The sequence below is a fragment of the Camellia sinensis genome, chromosome 11, assembly GCF_055761805.1.
Source record: "Camellia sinensis isolate YWXY chromosome 11, ASM5576180v1, whole genome shotgun sequence".
In the NCBI taxonomy this organism is placed as follows: domain Eukaryota; kingdom Viridiplantae; phylum Streptophyta; class Magnoliopsida; order Ericales; family Theaceae; genus Camellia; species Camellia sinensis.
In genome coordinates, this window is record NC_138971.1 from 168988031 (window position 1) to 169008679 (window position 20649).

At 31.3% G+C, this 20649-nt stretch overlaps 1 protein-coding gene and 2 long non-coding RNA genes across 3 annotated transcripts in view; all 3 read left to right on the forward strand.

Moving 5' to 3' along the window:
* Positions 1–7510, forward strand: part of LOC145803002 (uncharacterized) — a 47449-nt gene extending 39939 nt beyond the window's left edge. Inside the window, exon 2 of the long non-coding RNA XR_014344939.1 lies at positions 7226–7510. This is a non-coding gene — a long non-coding RNA (uncharacterized LOC145803002). The remainder of the gene's footprint in view (positions 1–7225) is intronic.
* Positions 7511–14680: 7170 nt separating this feature from the next.
* On the forward strand, positions 14681–16243 carry LOC145802857 (protein FAR1-RELATED SEQUENCE 5-like). The gene is made up of 2 exons (XM_082895650.1): positions 14681–15706; positions 15794–16243. The coding sequence occupies exons 1-2, from the start codon at positions 14681–14683 to the stop codon at positions 16241–16243; spliced, it is 1476 nt and encodes a 491-aa protein (XP_082751776.1).
* Positions 16244–16432: 189 nt separating this feature from the next.
* Positions 16433–19783, forward strand: LOC114283486 (uncharacterized). The gene is made up of 3 exons (XR_014344940.1): positions 16433–16848; positions 16936–18428; positions 19286–19783. It is a non-coding gene; the product is annotated as an uncharacterized LOC114283486 (long non-coding RNA).
* The last annotated feature ends 866 nt before the right edge of the window (positions 19784–20649 follow it).

The window sequence follows — 20649 nt, forward strand, 5'->3', positions numbered from 1 at the left end:
TGAGAAACCCTATAACCAATACTAATTTTTTTTTTATTTTCTTAATTTTAAACAATTAAGAAAATCTTTATTGGTTAACTTCCATTTAACTTTTATTTTACAATCCCACATAAACGTTTTGATTTAAAAAATAATTTTTATGAGATTTTGAAACTCTCATAATATTTAACTTTAAAATAATTACAATCCCACATCGTGACAAAAATAAAAAGTGAGTTGTTTCACTTATATAAATTGAATCTTATACTCTTATTTAATATTATAGTATTGTGTATGTTTCAGTTCAAGATGGTTTAAATTTTAAAATAAAATTTGAAGGTTTTAATTGATTAATTTTGTTGTAAATTGATTGGCCTTTTGACTTAGCCGATTAGGCTGAATCATTTTCAGTTTGACTGATTTACTGGTTTAACCACGGTTTTAGTTGTTTTATCAAAATATATTGCTTAGATTTGTTTGATTTGAAATAAACTGATATTGACCTTATTAAAAATTAAACGACTGAGATTGCTTGATTAGAAATAAAATTCCCGTCCAAACAACTGTTAACTTTTATTTTACAATCCCACATCAGGAAAAGAAGGAAAAAATGAGTTATTTCACGATATAAATCTTATACTCCCATTTAATATTGTAATATTGTATATGTTTCAGCTCAAGACAGTTTAAATTTTAAAATTAAAATAAAATTTAAAATTTTTAATTAATTAATTTTTGTATAAATTGGTTGGTTCTTTGACCTAGTCAATAGGGTGAACTGTTTTCGATTTGATTGATTCGGCGATTTAACTGCGATTTTAGCGATTTTATCAAAATATATTGTTTAAATATGTTTGATTCAAAATAAATTAAAGATTGACCAAATTAAAAATTAAATGGCTCAGATTGCTTCATTCAAAATAAACTTCTCGCCCAAACAGTTGTAAACTTTTAAACAACTAAGAAAATTCCCTTTGGTTAGCTTTCATTTAACTTTTATTTTATAATCTCATATCAAAAAAAGAAGGAAAAAATAAATTGTTTCACTTATGTAAAGCGAATCTTATACTTCCATTTATATAGGTAAAATGAGATTTTTAGTGAAAATCCTTATGATCAATATCTCATATTAATTTTTTTTTTACTTTCTTAATTTTAAACAATTAAGAAAATCTCGATTGACTATCTTCCATTTAACTTTTATTTTACATAATATAAAAAATTAAATATAATTATCATATAGTTATTAAATAATATATTATTTTATCTCGTGCACAGCACATGTGATATGCTAGTATATTATATAAGGAGAGCCTTATGACAGTTTCAATATCTCATACTAATTTTCTTAATTTTAAATAATTAGGAAAATCTCTATTGATTAGCTTTTATTTGATAATCCCACATCGGAAAAAGAAGAAAAAAATGAGCTGTTTTACTCATATAAAGGGAATTTTATACTTCCATCTTATTTAATGAGGAACCTTGTAAGAGTTTGAATATCTCATACTGATTTTCTCGATTTTCTTAATTTTAAACAATTAAGAAAATCTCTATTGACTAGATTTTATTTGATAATCCCACATCAAAAGAAGGGGAAAAAATGAGTTATTTTACTCATATAAAATGACCCCCATACTCTCATCCCATTTAATATTGTAGTATTGTGCATGTTTCAATTCAATATAGTTTAAATTTTAAAAGTTTTAATTAATTAATTATGACCTAACCGATTAGACTAAATCATTTTTTATTTGATTGATTTGTTGTTTTAGCCGCGAATTTAGTGATTTTATCAAATTATATTGATTAGATTTGTTTAATTCGAAATAAACTAAAGATTGATCTGATTAAAAATTGAAAGACTGAGATCGCTTGATTAGAAATAAATTTTCCGTCCAAAGAATTGTAAACTTTTATTTTTATAATCCCATATAGGAAAAAGAAAAAAGAAAAAAAAAAGTGACTTGCTCCACCATATAAAGTGAATTTTTTTTTTTTTTTTTTTTTTTTTTTTTTTTGATCGGCAAAGAAAAATTTCATTAAAAACATGAAATTTACAAGTAGAAGGAAATAAAACGCATTGAGAAAGATTCAAAGAGTAAACACTCACTCTCCTACTACTGCTACTCGCGTTCTAACAACCAACCCCTAACCTCACGATTTTAAATTTTAAAATACAACTAAAAAATAAAATATACCATACACTTGAGCCCCACCTAAACCACAGCTACACACAGAAACACCCCACCTAAACCACAGCTACTCCCTCTTGGAACACCCCACGCCTGACTCAAATAAAATAGTACTGTGTATATTTCAATTCAAAACAGTTTAAATTTTAAAATTACAATAACATTTAAATGTTTTAATTAATTAATTTTTGTATAAGTTTGTTGGTCATTTGACCTAACCGATTAGGTTAAACTATTTTGGGTTTGACCAATTCGCCGGTTTAATCGTGATTTCTTATATTGATTTTATTAATTTTAAACAATTAAAAAAATTTCATTGGCTAACTTTCATTTAACCATATAAAAATAAAATTCTAATTAGTTTATAATTTATTTTATATTCGCACATCAGGAGAAGAAGAAAAAATAAAGTTTGTTTCACTATCAATTTATATATTATATAAAGAAAATGAGATTTTTAGGGAGAAACTTTTTAGGAGCTCCAAACCCTTATTCTAAAATTATTGATTTTTCTTAATTTTAAACAAGTAAAAAAATTCTCATTGGCTAGCTTCCATTTACCTTTTATTTTACAATCTTACATCGAAAAAATAAAGAAAAAAATAAATTGTTTCACTTACATAAAGTGAATTTTATACACCCATTTATATAAGCAAAAGGAGATTTTTAGTGAAAAGCCCTATAATCAATATCTCATACTCATTTTTCTTGATTTTCTTAATTTTAAACAATTAAGAAAATCCCTAGTGGCTAAGTTCCATTTAACTGTTATTTTACAATCCCACATAATTTTGATTTTAAAAATAATTTTGTATGAGATTTTAAAATTTTCATAATATTTAACTTTAAAATAATTACAATCCCACGTCGAGAAAAGAAAGAAACAGTGAGTTGTTTTACTTATATAATGTGTTACAATCTCACATCAGGAAAAGAAAGAAAAAGTGAGTTGTTTCACTTATATAAAATGAATCTTATAAAGGGAGAAACCTTCTAGAAGCTCCAAGCCCTCATTATAAGATTATTGAATTTTTTTAATTTTAAACAATTAAGAAAATTCTCATTGGTTGGCTTCCATTTACATTTTATTTTACAATCTCAAATCGGGAAAAAAAAAGAAAAAGTGAATTGTTTCATTTATATAAAATGAATCTTTTACTCCAATTTATATAATTTATTGAAATTTCTTAATGTTAAGAAAATCTCCATTGGTTAACTTTTATTTTACAATCCCACATCGGAAAAAGAAAGAAAAAGTAAATTGTTTTATTTATATAAAGTGAATCTTATACTTCCATTTATATAAATAAAAGAAGAGTTTTAGTGAGAAACCCTATAATCACTACTATTTTTTTTTTCTTCGTAATTTTAAATAATTAAGAAAATCTCTATTGGTTAGCTTCCATTTAACTTTTATTTTACAATTTCACATAAATGTTTTGATTTTAAAAATAATTTTGTATAAGATTTAGAAACTCTCATAATATTTAACATTAAAATAATTACAATCCTACATCGTGAAAAAAAATAAAAAGTGAGTTATTTCACTTATATAAAGTGAATCTTATACTCTCATTTAATATTATAGTATTGTGCATATTTCAGTTTAAGATGGCTTGAATTTTAAAATAAAATTTAAAGATTTTAATTAATTAATTTTGTTGTAAATTGATTGGTCTTTTGACTTAGCCGATTAGGTTGAATCGTCTTCCATTTGGCTGATTTATTGGTTTAACCACGGTTTTAGTTGTTTTATCAAAATATTGGTTAGATTTGTTTGATTTGAAATAAATTAAGCTTGACCTTGACTGAGATTCCTTGATTAGAAATGAACTTCTCATCCAAACAACAGTTAACTTTTATTTTACAATCTCACATCAGAAAAACGAGGGAAAAATGAGTTATTTCATTATATAAACCTTATTCTCCCATTTAATATTGTAGTGATGTGTATGTTTAAGTTCAAGACAATTTAAATTTAAAAATTAAAAATAAAATTTAAAAAATTTAATTAATTAATTTTTGTATAAGTTGGTTGGTCCTTTGACCTAGCTGACAGGGTGAATCATTTTCGATTTGGCTGATTCGTTGGTTTAACTACGATTTTAGTGGTTTTATCAAAATATATTTGTTTAATTTGTTTAATTCGAAATAAATTAAAGATTGACCTAATTAAATATTACACGGTTAAGATTGCTTGATTCAATATAAACTTTCTGCCTAAACAATTATTAACTTTTAAACAAATAAGAAAATCACCACTGGCTAGCTTTCATTTAACTTTTATTTTATAATCCTACATCGAGAAAAGAAGGAAAAAATGAATTGTTTCACTTATATAAAATAAATCTTATACTCTTATTTATATAAGCAAAATGAGATTTTTAGCAAGAAGCATTATGATTAATATCTCATACTAATGTTTTTTATTTTCTTAATTTTAAACAATTAAGAAAATCCGATTGGTTAGCTTCCATTTAATTTTTATTTTACATAATATAAAAAAATTAAATATAATTATTATATTTTTATTAAATAATATATTATTTTATCCTGTGCATAGCACAGGTGATATGCTAGTCTTATTAGATAAGAAAAAGGGAATTTTTAGTAAGAAGACTTGTGAAAGCTCCAAAGTTTCATACTAATTTTCTTAATTTTTTTTAATTTTAGACAATTAAAAAAATCCCCATCGCTAGTTTTCATTTAACCATATAAAAATAAAACTATAATTAGTTTATGATTTATTTGATAATCCCACATCGAGAAAAGAAGGAAAAAGTGAATTGTTTCACTTTTATAAAGTGAATGTTATATTCCCAAATTTTGTAGTATTGTGCAAGTTTCAATTCAATATAGTTTAAATTTTATAATAAAATTTAAAAGTTTTAATAAATTAATTTTTTTTGTAAGTTGGTTAGTCTTTTAACCTAACCAATTGGGTTGAATCATTTTTTATTTGACTGATTCGTTGGTTTACCCATGATTTTAGCGGTTTTAGAGCTTCAAGGTCTCATACTAATTGTCTTAATTTTTTTAAATTTTAAACAATTAAAAAAATCTCTATTGATTAGCTTTTATTTAACCATATAAAAATAAAACTCTAATTAGTTTATAATTTATTTGATAATCCCACATCGAGAAAGGAAGAAAAAAGTACATTGTTTCATTTATATAAATGTGAATCTTATATTCCCATTTAATATTGTAGTGTTGTGCATATTTCAATTTATAGCGATCCCGGTTTTACCCTTGTTATACAGTGATCCGGACATATGTCCGTGGATGTTGGTAGTTGTTTATTATCTTGTTTACATCCTTTCTTATTTGGTATTTGAGTTATGGGATGTGTTGGGCAGGTTTGTTACAGGTTGGTTGAGTTTAGAAACCAAAACTAGTTGCCCAGATTTTGACCTGTCCGCTCGAGCGGGGGTTTTGGCGCTCGAGCGGGAATTGCACCTTTCCAGTATTTTCTGTGCAGTGTTGGACGCTCAAGCGTGGTATTGGCCGCTCGAGCAGGGTTGTGTGAGCTCCGCTCGAGCGGGGAGTTGGAAGCTCGAGCGGAGACCTGGTTCTGTAAAAGTTCTGGGAGTGTGTATTCGGCGCTCGAGCGGGATTGTTGGCGCTCGAGCGGGAGTCTGTGAGTGACGCTCGAGCGGGGTGTTTTACGCTTGAGCGGGTCGACTGGGTTTAAGTTCCGTGGTTTGATTTTTCAAATCACTTTTTCACTTTCTCTTCTCTCTCCTACTTTTCCAAAAACACCATTGGTGAGCCTCTCCCTCTAGATACTACCTTCTCTCTAGGTTTTGATCTAGTAGGAGTGATTTGCTCATCTTTGGCCTTTACAAAAAGGTTGTTGATCGTCGAGGGCTACCTTTTAATCTGAAAATTTCGAGTTTTGGAGCACGTTGGGTTTTGTCATCTTCTCCTTTGAGGCTCTGAATTTGAGGTAGGGATATCCTACTCCTCTCTATGGATTTTGTCTTTAAATTTTGGTATTTTGAGAAGTTGGGGTTGGTTTGGTAATTTTGTGAAAGTTTGGGGCTCTTGTGTTATTTTTTACAAAAGTTGGGGTTTTATTCATAATAAACCTAGATGCATGTTTGGCATAGAGAAGTGAAATAAATGTTAAATCATTGATGAAAATGGGACCTAAGGGTTGAAATGGTAATTATGGAAAATGACCTAATTACATTGATTGATTAATTGGGATAATTAATTGTTAGAAATGAGGAAATGAAATGAAATTGTTGAGATTGGAAATGTAAAGGGTTAAAGGGTGTAGTTGAATTATCTATCACACACCGGATTGAAATGTTCATTAAATATCCATTTGTGCATTTATTTTCTGTTTAGAAATAACTGCTTTGGGCTATCGGTGGAGGATGATTGTTGTAGACAATGCATGATGATTAGGCAAACTGAAACTAATCACTCGAATGTGTCATTGAGATTGACGATTGAAAGAATACATTAAATTTATGTATTGTGTGATGATGTGTATAATTGTTGTTTATATGCATTGTGTTGTGTTGGAGAAGATAGGGGATGTACTCCACGGTTTAGGGGAAGATAGGGGATGGACCTCTAAATCGGAAGTGTTGGGAGGAGATAGGGGATGGACTCCATAGATAGAGCTCATATGCTTATCTATTATTGTGTTGACAGAGCTCATATGCTTGTCATTGGAAGTGTGATAGTGCTCATATGCATATCTGTGGAAGTGATGATATAGCTTGTATGCTTATCTGTTGTTGTGTGATATAGCTCGTATGCTTATCTAATATGATATGGGAAGTGTTTGATATGAGTTATTGTCTCATATGAGTTGTTTGGCCAGGTTCTGAGCCATGGTTGAAATTTGAGAATTGAAAGAAATTGGAAAATGAGTTGTACCATGGACTTGTATGTCATGAAAATGTAAAGTGTGATAAAGGAAAGAATCAGTGTGGACCAACTATCAACTGCTAATCTTTTAGTCATTGTTCATATTTGGTTTAGTGTATTTCTACTGGGCTGTGGCTCACCCTATATGGGAACATCATTTTCAGGTACAGGTAGCATGCCACCTCCAAGGACATAGCTTGAGAGGCTAGAGGCGGACATACTTTTGTCGTTTTACTCTTGATGTATTACATGTAAATTCAAGCCAAGGGCTTAAGGTGTAAATGAGTTAGTACTCTTTTGTTGTAACCAAGTGTTAACTTGGAAAGCTGTAAGCCCGTAGGGCATTTTGCTTTTGTTGTTAACATGTAATACTTTTGTAATCAAACTCTGATGAATAGAAGAATGTGGTTATTTCATATGTTAATGAATGTCTTATTTGATGGTTTTAATGTTATTATTTTGAGGGCGTTACACAATTCAATATAGTTTAAATTTTAAAGTTTTAATTAATTAATTTTTGTATATGTTGGTTGGTTTTTTGACCTAACTAATTGAGCTAAATCGTTTTTTATTTGACTGATTTGTTGATTTAACCATGATTTTAGCGGTTTTATCAAAATATAATGGTTTAGATTTGTTTGATGGCTGTTTTATCAAAATATAATGGTTAAATTTGTTTGATTCGAAATAAACTAAAGATTGATCTGATTAAAGATTGAATGACCAAAATTGCTTGATTATAAATAAACTTTTCGCCCAAACAATTATTAATTTTTATTTCATAATCCCACATCGGAAAAAGATAGAAGAAGTGAATTGTTTCACTTATATAAAGTAAATTTTATATTCTCATTTAAAATTGTAGTGTTATGCATGTTTCAGTTTAAGACAGTTCAAATTTTAAAATTAAAATAACATTTAAAAGTTTTAATAAATTAATTTTTGTATAGGTTGATTGGTCTTTTGATCAAACCGATTTGGTTAAATCGTTTTCGGTTCGGCGATATAACCGCGATTTCTCATACTGATTTTTTTTAATTTTAAACAATTAAAAATATCTCCATTGACTAGCTTCCATTTAACCATATAAAAATAAAACTTTAGTTAGTCTATGATTTATTTTACAATCCCATATCAGGAGAAGAAGAAAAAAGTAAATTGTTTCACTTATAAAAGTAAATTGTTTCACTTATATAAGTGAATCTTATACTCTTATTTAATATTGAGTTAATTACCTAAAAGTCCTATTTACAAATGTTATAATAGCTCAGGTCTTATTTAAGATTTTTAGAACCATTAATGTCTCGTTTGGGAACAGGTTTTTTTAGTAACTTTTTAGCTATAATGTGATATGAAAAAAACTAGTATGTTTGGGATGACTTTTTGGCTTCTTATGAAAAGATGTGTAAAAAGTAGAGAAAAAAAATGAATCTTTGACTTTTTGGCATGGGTTGTTGGCTTTTTGATTTTTTTAGTGACTTTTTGACTTTTTGGCTAAAAAAACCACTTGCCAAACGAGGTTAATAAAACTGAGAATATTTTCAATTTTTCCTAATTTTTAAAATTAAGAACATTATCAATTTTGCAAGTAATGTTCTAGATAATAGTTTCACCAACTGATGAAAAAAATAGAGCATGAGATTAAAGTTTTGCCTTTCTACTTATTAATTTGATTCAATTATCTAATAAAACCGAGAATATTAACAGTTTTTTTTCCAGTTTTAAAACTGAGAACATTCAGTTTTTTCAATTTAATTTTTTTTTTCCAGTTTTGTACATCATTGTTCCATCATCATCCTCTTTTGCAAACACAAAATTTTCAGTTTTGCATAAAAAAATAATTCAATTTTTTTTTTCAATTTTTTAATTTTTTTCACACACACACACACACATATATATATATATATATAAATATTAAGTTTTTCAATTTGAAAGTTGATGTTTTAAAATTTTGGAAATCAAAATAAATGTCAAATCTTCATGTTCTTTTATAAATAATCATAAATGATGAATAATAATTGTTTTAAGGGCAGTTCTTACTATTAAAAATTTAGTGAGACTTAAAGGTCCAAAAAATCTTAATTAGGATTTAATGGAGTATAAGTTCATAAATTAGAGCTTGTGTGTAAATGTCCATTTAATATTATAGTGTTGTGCATAATTCTGTTCAAGACAGTTTAAATTTTAAAATAAGAATTCTAATTAATCTATGGTTTATTTTATAATCCCACATTAAAAAAAGAAAGAAAAAATGAGTTGTTTCAACTATATAAAGTGAATCTTATACTCCACATCTATCTATATGTTATATAAGGAAAAGGGATTTTTAGTGAGGAGTTTTGTTAGAGTTTCAATATCTCATACTAATTTTCTTAATTTTAAACATTTTACTTTATATAAGTGAAACAATTCTCACATCGGAAAAAGAAGGATAACCATTAGCTAACTTTCATTTAACCATATAAAAATAAATTTTTAATTAGTTTATGATTTATTTTATAATCCCACATCGGGAGAAGAAGAAAAAAAGTAGGGGTAAGCATGGTCCGGATTGGACCGGATTGGGATAAAATCAGGACCAATCCGTTATCTACGATTCCTGAAAAATTGGAACCAATCCAATCCATTTAAATCGTGAAACCAATCCGAACGAATCCATTTAATCACGGATTGGATCAGTTTAGGACCACGGATTTACATAATTAAATAACAAAAAATATATATAACACTTTAATTTCCTAAAAATATAAATATAACACCGGGAGCTATTAAGATGTGCACCTCAATAAGATGTGCACATGATATACACATTTATTTTAAGCCATTAGATTTTTACAAATTAATCTCAGCCACTGAATAATTTGATTAGAAATATTGACAACCTCTTTAACCGGTTACCTTTTTTTCAAATTTGTTCAGTTTTTTTCCCAAAGCCCCTGTTTTTGAGATAGCACAGAGACACTCTCCTCTTCTTCACCCTCGAAGACCATCCTCGAAGACCATCCCTGCGAGCAAGACCTACCCTCGACTTCGCCTGAAGGTATCTCTCTCTCTCTCTCTCTCTCTCTGTAACTTTTTTCTCTCCCCCTTTCTCCATATCCATTCTATGAAACCCTAGACCGCAATCCCTTTCTTTGAAACTGCCGCTTTCACGTTTGTGAACTCACTGGGTTGGTTGATAAAAATAGGAAAATACCTAAACCGCAATCCTTGAGTTGGCCTATGAAACCCTAGATCGCAATCCCTTTCTCACATTTTATATTTTCATGATTCATTATCAGTGTTCTATTGCTCTTTCTCGTATTTCTATTTCTTAGAATACTATATTGCAGCTTCCATCCTTTTCATTTTCTCATGGGTAATGTGGAAGATTTTAACAGTATATGAACCTTTATCTAACTATATTAATATAAATAGACAGTTTATCATACTTGAAGAGAAAACATACAGAGAATTTTTCTATTGTGGTGTGGGAATTGGGCACATGAGTTAAAAAAACTAATTTTGTAATGATTTCATAACTTGGTTCTTATGGGTACTTAGGCTATTGTGGACTGGTTTTTAGCATTGTCTAATGTCTATCAAAAGTATCATAATACCAGATCTGTTCTGTTTATCACAACCAAACCACTTGTATAGATAAACTCTTAAAGCTAATAATTTTTTTAACCGAACTATAAACTAACTAATCAAATGTAAAAAAAATAAGAAAATATTGAGTTAACAATATTTTCTTTTAAATACTAAAAAATTGGACAAATTTTAACCCGCCAGAAGAAATTTAGAGTTAGAGACTTATTTTACTTGCTCTTTTATCTATTGGGTTGAAGAAGAAACTCCTGCAAGTGGTTATCTCCGTTATACCTCCATTTTTGTTCTTTTAGATTGACACACAATCCATGCATGGTTCCAATCACTTCAAACAAATGATCAACTTCTTTGAATTGGTTTTAAACTTCTTGTTCTATTTGTTCTTTAAACTTCTTTTCTCCATCTCCACTATATGATCTAGTATGAAGACAGTCGTAGACATTTAATTTAGAGTTTTTTTTTTTTTTGAACTTTCTTAACAACATTAATACCCTCATTTATTATTTATCCAAAAAAAAAAATTTTTTTTGATACCCTTATTTAATATCAAAATTTTCCTCTGGAAACCAAGCGGTAGAGTTTCTTAGGGAGGTAGTTTCAACATTATCACAGGGTACAAATCGTAAGGCATCATCAAGTGTCGATGGCAGTTTCGAAATAATGTCACTTTTTTGGGTCTTTTGATTCAAAATGGATGAATATAAATTTGACAAATAATTATGTATAGATGTTGTGAGTAAATTTTTTATTTGTATATCATTACTCTTTAAATAAACATGAATCTAGCAACCTCTTCAAAGTCAAACAGTAAAACAAATTCTCAAACATTTGAAAATTAAGGAATGCATATTTATCTTCATCTGGCAAAGTTTTAGACTCTGCCATAATAACCTCAAGGATTTAAATAGCATTAATTAAGGCATGACCTTTTGTAGGGTGAAAGGTTATTGTCAAAGTTCTCCCATTAACAGCAACAGTTTTGTTCAGTACAAGAGCACTGTAAAGATCCCCGCTCATGTTCACAATGTCAATATCTTGAAAAGCAATATCACCATTTATTAGGATGTCAAATACCCTTTGACCTATACCAGTGACAGAAGTATCAATCTCTGCAAAATGCAACCAAATGGAGTAGTTCCTATTGGGATCCACATCCACTGTATACGCTAAATCTGCTTGTGTGTGGAATCCTATGAAAGAACTTGTAGATTTTGGTGCACTGTGTGCTTGTGTGTGGAATCCTATGAAAGAACTAGTACTTGAACCTCATATTTATATTACGGTCTCATTTGGCAACTTAGTGTTTTTCTCTATTTTAAACTATACAGAAACAAAGAAGGGTAGAAGTTAAAAAACAAAAAAATACATGTACATATATATTGATGCCTCGTATATTTCTATGCCCTAAATTTATATTCATATACATAAACAATAAAAATATTTTAAAAATTTGCCCACCATGTAAGCATCCTAATTTTTTTTTAAATCATTATGTCCTATGTCCACTGTCGTCTCTACATCGTTGTAGAAGATACTGATCCTATATCATCTCTTCACTCATAAAACTAGTTTATATTACCAAGAACAAGGCTGTCCATGAAAATGAAAGATTTAGAAGAGCTTTCATGGAACTTTCAGGGTGAACACTATGGAGCAATCTCCCAAGTTAATGGAGACAACTTTATTTGTTTTTTTTTTTTTTGATTCATAGCAATAGTGGTAGTGACAACACGTACTCATCACTTCTGCTACTATGTCCTACATACTAAAAATTTCTTCAAATGTCACTGTTTTCATGATATATTATTATACTAGTGAAAGCAACTATCTTTAAATACTTTGGTAAAGATCCAATGAAGGTACCTGTATAAGATAGAGAGGGGTGGTGGGCTGGCTTCTTTGTTAATTGGCATGAGTGAATTCAATATAAGAATTGTATGTTGCAATCCGAAGCACTAAAATAGACATTAGGTTAACAAATGTGTTACATGAACTCTTTTACTTCTTTCCTTTTATACTTGTGTTCACTAAATATGACAAGATTAAGGGTACAAAAACTCAATTAAATTCACTAATTTTATATAATATTTGAAGAAGAAGACAATTACATTAGCAAGTAAACACATTTCGTCTCAAACGAATAGAGATACAAATTGACGTATATTCCTAAATAATTGACAATATTTTATCAAAAAATATTATGCAATATGCAATATATATGGGTGTTTAAGAGGTGTCCCACACTCTTATTGAACTTTTGAATCTAAAATCTAGATTTAGGAATATGTGGTTACCGAGTTATCAAAAAAATGATCCAATAGTCCATCCAATCAAATAATATATATATATATATAATATATTTTTTTTTTTGTTTCTTTCTAGATCTTTTATTTTTTATCTTTTAAGTGGTTAATCGGTTGGTGTTGGTACATTTGTTTAACTGTTTATGTAATGGTTATTGATTCTTTGAACAAAAGTAGTACAGTTTCATCTCTATTATTGGTTATGCAGTTTGTTAATGTGAAAAGATGTGCAAAATAATATTTTTCATACATAGATCCTTCCTTTTCGCCCCATAATCATAAATCTCCTTAAGTATTGTCTTCTTTACTAACTCTGTTTCGATGTTCTGTTGTTGTTTGTCACAGGTCCTCAATTTCTACAACTTAACGTAGAAGTGAAGCTATACCTCCCCCCTCCCTCCCTCCGTAGCAATTGCATTGGCAGGTGTGCTTTTTAATTTATTTACTTTTAATTAATAGCAAGGCACTGCCAGGTGTGCTTTTTATTTATTTGTTTATTTTAATTGATAATAGGATACTTGCAAGTGTGCATTATTTAGTTATTTTCTTTCCATAAATAACAGGGCACTAGCGGGTGTGCTTATTTATTTGTTTGATATTAATTTAAAGTAGGGCACTGGCAGGTGTGCTTTTTTGTTAATTTGTTTTAATTGATAGTAGAGTATTTGCAGGTGTTTTTTTATTATTTCCGTTCAATTGATAGCAAAGCACTGGTGGGTGTGGTTATTTGTTCATTTTCTTTTAATAATTGATAATTTATAGCAGAGCACTGGCGGGTGTGCTCTTTTCTATTTTCTTTTAACAATTGACAATTGAAAGCAGAGCACTGGCAGGTGTGCTTTTTTATTTTCTTTTAACAATTGATAATTGAAAGCAGAGCACTGATGGGTGTTCTTATTTGTTCATTTTGTTTTAATAATTGATAATTGAAAGCAGAGCACTGGCGGGTGTGCTTTTTTCTATTTTCTTTTAACAATTGATAATTGAAAGCAAAGCACTGGCGGGTGTGCTTATTTGTTCATTTTGTTTTAATAATTGATAATTGAAAGCAGAGCACTGGCAGGTGTGCTTTTTTCTATTTTCTTTTAACAATTGATAATTGAAAGCAGAGCACTGGCATGTGTGCTTATTTGTTCATTTTGTTTTAATAATTGATAATTGAAAGCAGAGCACTGGCGGGTGTGTTTTTGAATTTATTTCATTTGAATTGATAGCAAAACATTGGCGGGTGTGCTTATTTATTTGTTTGCTTTTAATTTATAGCAGGTTACTGATGGATGTACTTTTTTATTTATTTGTTTCATTTTAATTGATAGTAGAGTACTTGAAGGTGTGTTTTCTTATTATTTGCGTTTAATTGATAGTAAAGCACTAGTGGATGTGCTTATTTGTTCGTTTTCTTTTAAGAATTGATAATTGAAAGCAGAGCACTAGCGGGTGTGCTTTTTTATATTTTAATTTATAATAGGGTACTTGCTGGTGTATTTTTGTATTTATTTGCTTTAAATTGATAGCAGGGCACTAGCAGGTGTGCTTATTTATTTGTTTGATTTTAATTTATAGGACGGCACTAGCGGGTGTGTTTTTTTGTTGATTTGTTTGATTTTAATTTATATAATGGCATTTACGAGTGTACTTTTTTATTATTTGCATTTAACTAATGCCAAATCTGCACATCTGTTGTCTACGTGCACATCTGTTGTCTATGCGATTTGTTATGTGGATATGACGGATGAACCTAAAAGTAGTAGGCAGAAAGAGGTCAACAGTAAAATTGACAATCAAGTTGCTCCGGAGGGCAAGGATGATGTTGTCGATGGGAAAGAAGAAGGGTTAGCTTCCCAAACCTATGATAGTTTACGAATGCTTACTGAGGTTGATGTTTTGCAAATGAAATTCAATTCAGAGGAGGATGCTTATTCTTTCTACAATGCATACGCTAAGGTCATCGGTTTTAGCGTACGAAGAAGTAGGAAACGAATTTGTGGAGACAACAAATTTGTAAAGAGTAGGAAATGGGTTTGTTCAAGGGAAGGTGTAAGAGAGAAGAAATACTTGCAGCGTGTGGAACGGGTGAGAACTCCTAGGGCAGAAACTAGACTTTTTTGTAGTGCCACATTTCGTGTGCGTTATGACAAGACAATTAAAAAATATGTTGTGACCCACTTTGTAGGGGAACACAACCATCCCTTGGCAGCACCACACTGCGTCCCTTTTTTGTGGTCACATAGGTTTGTTATAAGTGAAGACAAAGCTCAAGCAAAGGCCATGTGCAATGTGGGTATGAGAACGAGTCAAATCATGGATTTTATGGTTCATCAATCAAGGGGTTATGAGAAGGTGGGCTTCATTCACAGAGATTTGCATAACCAGTTCCAAGCTGAGCGCAAAGTACAACTCGCAGAAGGGGATGCAGAGGGTGCCTTAGGATACTTATCAGCTAAACTAGATGCAGATCCATTATTTTTTTTCAAGTACAACGTCGATAAGGATAACCGGTTGGACAAGATTTTCTGGGCAGATGGTAGGTCTCGGATGGACTATGCTGCATTTGGTGATGTATTGGTATTTGATACAACTTATCGTACAAATCAGTATAAGAAGCCATTTGTCATTCTAGCTGGCGTGAGTAACCATTTTATGACAATCATATTTGGATGTGCTTTGTTGCCTGATGAGACAATGGAGACATACACGTGGGTGTTGGAAACGTTAATGAAGGCCATGGATGGACAAAGACCCATCTCTGTTGTAACAGATGGTGATAGGGCAATGCGTTAGGCAATCGAAAGAGTTATTCCAAATTGCAGACATCGTTTATGTTCTTGGCATCTGGAGAAAAATGCCTCAACAAATGTCCACATACCAGAATTTACTAGTGATTTCGCACAGTTGATGTTAAAGAAATGTCAAATTGTTGAGTTTGACAATGCGTGGGCTCGTATGGTGAAACAATACAAGTTGGAGAACAATAACTGGGTGTTGGAGATTCACCGCAAGCATGATAAGTGGGCTGAGGCGTATCTTCGTGGTCACATGTTTGCTGGGATGAGGAGCACTCAACGTGTTGAGGGTATGAATGCATATTTCAATATGTTCCTAGAACAAAAGGTAAAGTTATACGAATTTGTAGCACAATATGATAGGGCTCTTGCTAGGATGCGTGTTAATGAGGCAGAAACAGAATCTAAAATAGAGAATAGTTTCCCAGTTTTGACTACGCCATTGAGAAGTTTGGAAAAACATGCAGCTGAGCTCTTTACTCGGAAGATTTTTTCATTGTTTTGACGTGAAATCAACAAAGAGGGTAAATTGTTTGTGATGGAAAGAGTTTAGTTGAAGGATCGTCGCACCTATCGTTTTGGTGAGTACAAGGCACCAACAAGCACATGGACGGTTGAGTATTTTCCAGCAGATATCACAATAAAATGTTGTTGCTTGAAGTTTGAATCGTTTGGCATCCCATGTTGCCACATGGTTGCTGTCATGAAATCTGAACAATTAATGTGTATTCCACCGAGTTGTGTCTTGAAGAGATGGACAAGACGTACTAGGTCAGGATATCAACAACCAAGTCTTACCCAAATTTCTAGCACCCTAACACAGACAGCCCGGTTCGGTATACTAAGCTCATGTTTTAGTGAAATGTCATATTATGCCTCACACGCAGACAACGATTTTGAAGAGGCAAGGGAAATGGCTTTCCAGATGACATTGAAGATGAAAAAGCGCTGGGCAATGCGAACAAAATATAATAGTGAGGTTGGGGACAAAAATATTGCACCCAAACTATGTGGCGTTGGTGATCCTAATGTAGTGAAGACCAAAGGGAACCCCGGAGGGACATCTTCTATGGGTAAACCTCTAAAACCAAGGCGCTGTGGGTATTGTAGGTATGGTACTTTAATTGCATGTCCTTTTTTCATCCTGTTGCATGTACATGATTATTAAAATTGTTTATGCGTTATTTTCTATTGTAGGAGCATCGGACACACGAAGCGAACGTGTAAAAAATTGGCTTCAACTAGCCGGAGAGAGGGTAGCGACTCAGACATTAAAACATTCTTGAACACAGAGTTGGAGCCCCACATGGAAGATATTGATGGGCCGACAAATTCTCAAGTGTAGTTTAGTTTTATGATGAGCCGTATAGTGATTGATACGTTGTTTTTGCAAGGAGACATTAGTGCATATTAGTTACGTTTTGTTGATGTCTTAGGTGTTTTTATCTTTCACAATATCCATAAATTCTTAGTTTGGAGAATCATTTAAAAAATAAAGGTAAATAACTCCCAAATATGTTTGCTCGAATATTGTCCTTAAGTTGGATGAGCTGTCCTTACCTTGGATGAGTTTACAATCAGTTTCAGTTTTGATATGGCTATGTCACCCCAAACGTGTGGGGCTCCCTTCATATTTCAGTTTTGATTTTTTGAAATTGCCTCGTTTTCTTATCAAAATTGACATTTGTCTACCTTGTTCTACTTGTAAATTTCTTAGTTTGGGGATTCATTTAAAAAATAAAGGTGAATAAATCCCAAATCATTTTGTTGAAATACTTGACGGTATTTCAGAAGTGTAAGCCTGCTAGACCTTGGAGAATCATTTCCTGATATGTAGTTGTAATATCTTAATCTTAGTTTTGACACTCAAATTTAGTGTGATGGTTCGTTTTTTGGTTTCTTGGCACTTATGATTGGTCTCTTATGCTTAAAATATTGGCATTAAAATATACAATTGCTATCAATTTTCTCGTCCTGTGCTTTGAAACTGGGCACTTATGATTGGTCTCTTTTTGTTGAATGTTTTTATCCAATCAATCTTTATTTTCTTTCCTGCCTGCCTGTGTCTCAGGCAATTTGTCATTTTTCTAAGCATACTAGTGTGAAACTCAGTGCCCAGTTTACTTTTTGTTTTGTTATTTGTGGCCCCACCCCCAGGGAAAGAAGGCAAAAGGATAGTCATAGAAGTTTTATGTAATTGTATAACCTGTTGTTCTTTGCCACCCTTTTGTTTTGGTATATGTCCTTTGCAATTGGTGGTGGTGTGCCAAATTATTCCTTATTGTGATAATTTATGTGGACAATTGATAAAATCTTGTTTAACTTCCTTGGCTCTATCTCAGCGATCGGATGGCCCCGGTGGGTAGGCGAAACTAGTTGTCAGAGATGGGGGCACGGAGGGGGGTCTTGGCAGGGGATGGTGTGGGCTTGTGAGGGAATTGGTGCTAGAGTCGCTGACGAAGGTGTAGATTAGAGGGGAAATGAGGAGAAGGAAAATGATTGGAATGTAAAAATTCTAAAGACTAAACATGGTTGCAGCTTGTCGTGTTCTTCTTCTGGACCTCTGGTGGAACCCAACAACTGAAGATCAAGCAATAGATAGAGCCCATCGGATTGGACAGACCCGTTCGGTTACAGTTTTGCGGTTGACAGTAAAAAATACAGTTGAAGATCGCATTTTAGCTCTTCAGGTATTATTTTTTTTGATCCAATCTTGTGGCCTGTTTTTTTCCATTGTCAATGTAAAATTCGTAAGATTTTTTAAGGTAGTGTAGAAATGTTCACCATCTGCTGTCACATTATTATTGGCACTGGATTTGTTATGCTTGCTTTTACTTTTCTTTTCTTTTTTTCTTTTCATTAATTGTTTGCAATGAGTAATTGATTTTATAATATGATGAGACTATGATTGAGAACTTTTGTACTTGATTAACATATGGTAGTAGAGGTATTTTAGATGTTGAACAGGGTCTTTTATAACAGCTGGTGAAGGCATTGGTAAGGATAAAACTGATTTACTTACTAATAATGGTTGCTTGGTTTCTTCAATGAACACCATCTTTACAAAATTTATCATTCCTTAATTTTATTTGTAGCCCAGTTAAACCTTAGTAGCATTATATCGCAATTTTATGTTCTTGTAAGAACAAAATAAGCAAAAAAGGTGTGGATAGGTGTTGTGAATTGGTCCCCTTTACTAAAAGGGAGGTTGGTGTGTTTATGCCAAACTTGTGAGATTCAATGTAATTTACCCATATAATAATTGTGGATGAAGATCCTCTCACACCTGTTGTAAACAATATTTTATAGTTAGTGATGGCATTGTTTACAGATTCAAGTGTGTAGAGGGTTATTATTATCTGACAGGTAACCGAATTATTGAAATCTGAATAGGACATTGCTACTTCATATATTTTTCCCTATTCCTGAGAAAAGCTTTTGTTATGTTAAATCAATCACGTATATTTGGCTTATGGTCCAAACTTAGTATCTGTATTCTATATCTCCTTTCAATGCTGATGCTGAGTACTCACTTTCTATTTTGCAGCAAAAAAAGAGAGTGATGGTTGCATCTGCATTTGGCGAGGACGAGACAAGTAGTCGTCAGACTCGGCTTACAGTAGAGGACTTGAAGTACCTGTTCATGGTCTAATTAGGGTATTCTTTATAGTGTAATTCAGTGCTCATATTTCAATAGATTCATTATTATTAGCAGCAGCAGCAGCTACATAGTCGAAGAAGCTTTTTCTAACGATAGATCTTTGGCAGTTGCTAGAAAAGAGCAGGCTTCATTTTACAAAGAGATCATGCGATTTGTGGGAAGAATTGACATGATCCGATTTTTTTAACAATTGATTTGTGTCACATTTTGATTGTATAGGATTTGGAGTTCAATAGCCGAGTACTGAATATAGGAGCCCAGTGGAGATTCTTTTTTTTTGTCTGAATTATAAATGCTTTTCCATTTCTTCCCATACAGATATACTTCTAACATCGCTTTGATCCGGAAATGTGATTATATTTTATTGTGGTGGTTCTTTTTTTATTTGTTCTATTCTGGTGGTTATGCTTGATGACATTATGAAAGAACCTTAATAGTCTGAAATTTGTTTTTGTTTGCACTAACTCATGTTTGGGAGTAATGTTAATAGTTTGGTCATTGACATATTTTTGTTTATGCTATCATGTTGATGTTACCATAGTAGTTGGATGCTCTTTTGGATGGATATGATACAATGTTGCACTGGTTTAGTTGATGCTCTGGCACCCTAAGGTGGGAGCTTATTCCATGTATTTATTTTTGTTTTTAGTGATTTACAAAAAAATATTTTCACAAATTTTGCATCTTTTTAAGTGTATCTACATTAATTTGATTTAAAAAGTTAAAAAAATAAAATAAAATATGAATTTTAAAACAAATTGTAAAACAATCAAGATGAATTTTTCCTTCTTCACTTGTAAAACAAATTGTAAACAATCAAAGCCTTCCTATGAATTTTTTGAGTGATTGTAATTGTAACAACTAAGAGTACTGCTTCACAATTACATATCAGATGTAGTTTCATCACACCAATCTTTAGCACTAAGTAGATATTCCATAGAAATTGGTAAAAAAAATCCCAAACAAATATACTTATTCAAGCATCCACAAAAAATTGCCAAACCAAGTTAGTTACATTCGTCCAAGCTTCTTCAACCATAAAATATGCTCATAATTGTAAAAAAAACTTAGTGGCAAAAATGATGTTTGTTATCAATCTTTCTTTTTCCTTGTGGCCTTCCGGAGCCTAACGTACCTGTTCAAAAGGAAATTACATAAGTAATGAGCTGAGCTTATGAAGGGCATAAGTTGTTCATGGTTTTGGGGACGTACCTCTCTTTGTATGTGTCCAACCGATCCATAACATCAAT